The sequence below is a fragment of the Trachypithecus francoisi genome, unplaced genomic scaffold (genome assembly GCF_009764315.1).
Source record: "Trachypithecus francoisi isolate TF-2019V2 unplaced genomic scaffold, Tfra_2.0 Lachesis_group6, whole genome shotgun sequence".
Classification (NCBI taxonomy): Eukaryota; Metazoa; Chordata; class Mammalia; order Primates; family Cercopithecidae; genus Trachypithecus; species Trachypithecus francoisi.
The window spans coordinates 6,102,520-6,108,619 of NW_022681471.1; the positions used below are offsets into that span (position 1 = coordinate 6,102,520).

The 6,100-nt window shown below is 46.4% G+C and overlaps 1 protein-coding gene across 1 annotated transcript in view; it reads left to right on the top strand.

Annotated features, from left to right (window-relative positions):
• LOC117078416 (sperm protein associated with the nucleus on the X chromosome N3-like) overlaps positions 1 to 5,795 on the top strand; it is a 13,579-nt gene extending 7,784 nt beyond the window's left edge. The window contains exon 2 of the mRNA XM_033201980.1: positions 5,428 to 5,795. Within this exon, the coding sequence (XP_033057871.1) occupies positions 5,428 to 5,775 (348 nt within the window). The 3' untranslated portion in view covers positions 5,776 to 5,795. The remainder of the gene's footprint in view (positions 1 to 5,427) is intronic.
• Positions 5,796 to 6,100: the final 305 nt, after the last annotated feature.

The following is a 6,100-nucleotide window of genomic DNA, read 5'->3' on the forward strand; positions in this document are numbered from 1 at the left end:
GTGTGGGAGGGGTTGGTAAGAGGTGTGGGAGGGGTTGGTAAGAGGTGTGGGAGGGGTGGTAAGAGGTGTGGGAGGGGTTAGTAAGAGGTGTTTTATGGAATCCGACTTGTATCATGTTTAGTTAAGAGGCTATGAGGCGTAGGAGGGTGACAGCCCTGTGTGTGACTGTGTGGGTGGATTGGATGGATTGGGGGAAAGGTGTTTAGCCGAGCAAGATTATAAACAGGTTTGGGGAATGAATTGGTCAATTGGGTGAGATGCAGGTTTATTTTGGACCAGGTTTATGTGGCCAGGTTGACAGGAAGGGCTGTGAACTACTGGATTTGTGTGGACAAACAAGTTTAACAGTTGGAAGTAAAAGGGAAGTGTGAGTGATTTAACGGGCAATGTGTGAGGCTGATGAAGGGGGCTCAATTGTTAGACATTCAGGGTGGGCACTTAGAATATCCCACAGACAAAGAGGACAAAGGAGAAAGAGGAGATTTGAGTAGGAGTTGACAGCTTGGGAGGTGCCCTGCAGTCACACCTCCTGCATTAGTGTGAGAAATTGGCACGACTATTCAGGGACATGGGGAAGGGAAACCAGGAAAGGTCTGAAATCAAGTAGGAGAAAAAAAATTGGAAATTGGAGACGGAGAGTGTTATGGACTAAGGGTTGGCAACTTCTGGAATTCTTGTTAAGTACAGTGAGGCTGGTCCTGTGAGGGAAGGAGAATAATTTGGGGGGGAACAAATTTCTACATGTGGATCTGGTGCTCTTTTTAGTTTGCAATGGTGCATTCTGTGTGGAAAAGATGTTCGCTTTGCCCCAGTCAGAGTAGTTAGGATAACCTGGTGAGGACTCATCCACTTAGGTTGGAGAGGGGAGGAGGAGGAATCTGTGATTCAGACCCAGTCCCCTGGTTATAGGGACAGGGAGGAGTGTTTTCAGGATGGACGTTTAGGCTGGGTCAGTAAGCATTTGCAGACTGTCTTATTAGATGTTGGGTGAGGTGTAACGCCGGCCAAGCATTCCATATAGAAGGGGGAGAAAATACAGGGAGATTCTGGAGGATCAAGGGGCATTTGTACATGAGTTTAAATGGGCTTAAGCTGAGGGGCTTTTGGGAAATGACTCATAAACGCATGAGGAACAGTGGGAGAAGTGAAGTCCAGGCCATTTTAACCTTTAGGGAGAGTTTGGTTAGTTGTGGTTTTTAATAAAATTTTTCCTGAAGATTCCGGGTGGTAAGGAATATGCAAAGCCCATTTAATGTTTAGAGCCTTTATCAGCTGTTGGTTAAACTGTGAAACAAATTGGCCCACTGTCTGACTGGATGCAAGAGGGGAGTTTAAACTGGTGGATAATATGGGTGGAGAGAACAGAAGCGATGGTGTGTGCCTTTTGGTGGTGATAGGAAAAACTTTTATCCATCCAGAGAATGTATCGCCTATTGTCAGAAGGTATAGGAATCATTTTATGGGGGGCATGTGAGTGATGTTGACTTGCTAGTCCTGCCCTGGTAAGTGTCCTCAGGCCTTGCGTGTTGGATGGAGGTGGTTTGATAGCTTCCTGAGGGGAAGTTCGAGTGCAAAGGGAACATGCCTTAGTAATATTTTTGAGATGGGCAGCCATGGTGGAAGAATGTATATAAGTTTTTAAAAACTGGAGTAGGGGCAGTGACCAGCGTGGAAATGGTTGTGCACATGTAAAAGTACAGAAGGTTTTTTCAACTTGGGCAAGACACTTTTATCATTGAGATCGAACCATTTTTTTCCTGAATGACACCAGCTGGGGCAAGTGGGGTTTGATCCTCCTGGGTATATACAGGGTGTATGCTGGGGAAAATGAGCAATAACGATGGGGTTTTAAAGGCTGCCTGCCAGGCTGCAGAATTTGTTGAAAGGTTTTTTTTGAGTATGGCATCTTTAGACTTTCGGCGCCCCTTGCAATGGATAATGGTGGCCATCAGAGGTAGTTTATCCACCCCCAGAAGCTTATGTATAAGTTTGCCATTTCTTATGGAGGTTCCTTTTGCAGTTAGGAAACTCTGTTCCTGCCAGATTAAGGCATGAGAGTGTAGTTCATGGTATGCATATTTGAAATTGGTGTAAATGTTGACCCTCTTTGCCTTCGCTAGGGTGAGGGCCCTGGTTAGGGCAACTAGCTTTGCCTGTTAAGAGGTAGCATGGGGTGGGAGAGCATTGGATTCTAGGAGTTTATTTTCAGCAATGATGACATAGTCAGCTGCTGGACATGGCTGCCTAAAAGAGCTTCCATTAATTAACCGTGTGTGTGTTCCCTGCAAATGGGCATCTGAAATGTGTTCAAAGGAGAAGGAGAGGGAGTCTAAGAGGTCCAGGCGCGAGTGAGAGAGCTTAGAGCCGGAAGTGTTCACATGGAGGAGGGTGGCTGAGTTGAGAGTTTTATATCTCTGGAAGGTGATTAGACGGTTACCTATGAATAAAGCGTGTACCTGCTGAAAGCGGGATGGTGGGAGGATAGAAGAAATTGATGGTTTATGAGGTCCTGTGGGTAATGGGAAGATGCAATAGTAATGTGTTGGTTGAGAGGGAGTTTCTGTGCCTCTAAGGCCAGCGATGTGGCCACACCCGAGATTTTTAGTCAGAGTGACCAGCCTTGGATGACAGAGTCCAGTTGTTTTGAGAGATGTGCAATGGCTCATGGGGCATCGCCGTATGTTTGGCAGAGTAGTCCAAGAGCAAGGCCTTGGTTGGAATATATATATACAAAGTACAGGCCTTGGGATTGGGCAGTCCCAGTGCCAGGGCAATTAAAAGGGCATTTTTTAGTTTTTAAGTGGGATTTGTTGGAGCAAGCTGGGTTTAGGGGTTTTAGGATGGGCCCATGTGAGGCCACGTACAGTGGCTTGGCCAGCAAGTCAAAGTTGGGAATTCACAGCCAGAAGTATCCCACAAGGCCCAAGAAGGAGGGGAGGTACTTTTTTTCTGTGGGTAAGTGGCATGTCACAAATTAGCTCCTTTCATTAGGTTGGGATGGCTCGAGAATTAGGGGTTAGGACAAATCCAAGGTAAGTAACTTTGGTTTGGGCTACCTGAGATTTTGTGGGTTAGGCCCAATATACTCGATTATGAAGGAAGTTTAAAACCTGAGTGGTGTGTTGAATGGACAGGTTAAGGAACGGGCTACAGAGAAGGAGGTCCTTGACATATTGGAGGAGGGTACTAGGAGCAAGGGGAAGTTCAGCTAGGTCCTTGATGAGGGCCCGTCTGAACAGGTGGGGCCTATCCCGGAACCCCTCTAAGAGTACAGTCTACATGTAAGTCCATGTGTAAGTCCTGTAAGAGTACAGGACATGTGAGTATTAGGATTTGACCAAGTTAAAGCAAAAAGACTTTGGTAAGCCGGATTTAAGGGAATAGTGAAATAGTCGTCTTTTAGTTCCAATACAGAGGACCCATAAAGATGTGTTCCCTGTCCTCCAGGGTGAGGGTAGAGGAGAGGATGACATATATATCATGCCAGGTAAGGTTGTAAGATTTAGGGAAGTACAGAAATTCCTTGCAGAAAGAGGTAGGATCCATTGAAAAGGAGCCAAGTCTCTTTTTAATATGGGAGAAGTCAGGTAGGGAACTTGAATTCAGATTATGCTTTCAGCCCTCATGACCTCCTGCAAGGGAAGGACTTTGGAAGGCCTTTGGGCATGTGCCTGGTTTCTGGAGATAGGGAGTTGGGCGTGAGACCTGATTTGATGTGGAGAAGGAAGGGGGAATGGAGGGCGACAGTAAGGGGGTGAAGGAGTCAGATCCGAAGGAGAAGGTGGAAGGAATGGTGGTGGGCAGGAGACTGAAGAATGGGTGTGTTGGCCAGGTTGAAATTCAGAGGAGGAAGCCTTGTCTGTAGGAGGAGGCATTTTGGGGGGGTTTCTCCTTGTGGAGGAAGATTTGAAATGGTGAACAAAATTGGCAGAAAGAGAGAGAGAGTGAGGCATGAAGCAAAGCACTTCAGATCATTTACCATTGTGTTGGAGAACGTTTTTTAGATTATGTTGAATTTGGAAGTTTTGTTTTTTGCAAGAGGGGAGTGAATACTCTGGATGGGAGTGAATACCCCTGAGGAAAGTGAGTACCCAGGAAGGGAGTGAATATGCCAGTGGAGAGCGAGTACTCCAGAGAGAAGTGAATACCCCAGAGGAAAGTGAGTACTCGATTCTGCCTGGGAGAAGGGACCTGGAGAGTCAGGGTAGCCCCATAGCTATTCATGTTCCCCAGAGGCCAGACTAGCCAGAGTGGTAAGCATTCTGACGCTGTCCCCTGAGAAGGGAGGCTGCGGTCACCTGGTGACTGGGGAGAACTCTCACCCAGCACTAGAATTTTTTTGGAGAACTGGCAGAAATAGAGAGGAATCCACAATGGAGGAAGAGGGAGACTCATTCACTCATTGAAGCCCAGTGTTGGATGTGATGTCCAGCAATGGGGGTGATACTTGTTGCAGCTGCCTGGAAAGGGGAACGAAGGAAAAATAAGATGGAGAGTTTGATCAATATCTGGAGGTTAGCCCAGCACTGGAGAATATGAGAGAATAGGGGGAACAGGACTCAGAACAGGGAGTCCACTCAGGATCTGGAAATAGGCCCCAGTCTAGTTTGTGCTGCTTGCTGTTTGCTGCTTTCTGCTTTCTGCTTTCTAGGTTGCAAGAGAAAACTTACCCATCAGAGCCCAATCACCGTTCTGGGTTTTGGCACCAAAATGTTAGGTTTTGAAGGGAAGACAAGGGTGAAAGAAAGACACATAGAGAGGGGACATCTCAAACAACACAGGAATATTGCAGACACCTGTGGAAGTGGGGGACCAGCTTCATGCCAGAGCCCACCACTGCTTACAGTCTGGGGTACTTACAGGTATGGGTGGGAGGGATCTGGGCAGTATGGCTTGCTGCCCAGGAGGATATTGATAAGATGCTCTTATTGTCAGGTGGTTTGGCCCTTTTTCCAGTGGAATATCATTGTGGTATTCCTTTGCAGCTGCCTGGAAAGGGGAAGGAAGGAAAAATAAGATGCAGAGTTTGATCAATATCTGGAGGTTAGCCTAGGGCTGGAGGATACGAGAGAATAAGGGGAACAGGACTTAAGATAGAGATGGTTCTTCAGTTGAGCCTTTGTCCTCCTCGTGGTCAGGTGGTTTCTCCTGGCCCAAACCCCCATGGAATGTTTCACTTTGACCAAGGTCTGCAAAATAGCAGGGATCTTACAAAATGGTGCAGTTTGGACTAACAGATGACCCTACCCATGCTCCTCTTCTTCTTCTTCCCCATAGATCCCTACCCTATGATTCCACCTTGTTCTTCTCTGGCACAAACCCCTTCCTCAAACTGCATTTCTTCTCATAAAGCCCCCCTTGCTATCCAGTCTCTATCCTATTCACCCAAAATAATGTCTTTCTGGCCCCTCCCTGTTTTCTCACCAGATGCAGGAGGCACCAAACAGAGTCTTAGCCCCTGAACAGAGTTTGAAAAAGACAAAAACATCAGAATATCCAATAATATTTGTGTATTACCACAAGAAGGGTAAGAAAATAAGTTCAAGTCAACTGGAGAATGACCAGTCCCAAGAGAACTCCATCGATCCAATCCAAAAGGAGGAGGATGAAGGCATAGACTTATCTGAAGGATCTTCAAAGGAAGATGAAGACTTAGACTCATCTGAAGGACCTTCCAAAGAGGACAAAGACCTAGACTCATCTGAAGGATCCCCACAGGAGGATGAAGACCTAGGCGTATTTGAAGGATCTTCACAAGACAGTGGGAAGGATTAGTCACACATGGAGAAACCAAATTGGACAAATCATCACTACTGATGGCGATGATTACAATAAAATCAAGTTTGAGGAGTTGATGACTGTGTATATCTCTGCCTGTTTTCTGGTGGTTAGAGGGAAGGGAAGGGAAGAAGTAGGCATTTGAGTAGGGAGGGATATGAGGTCCTGTAGGGTTGGCAGACAGACCCACAGGTTGACAGCCAGACATTGTAAATAAGGACTGGGGGAGGACTGACTCCTCAGACAAATTTTCTTCTTAAAATTTTGTCTCACTGGAGAGGAAGAAAAGGACTTGGTGTTTCTTGGAGCATGTGATTGTGTA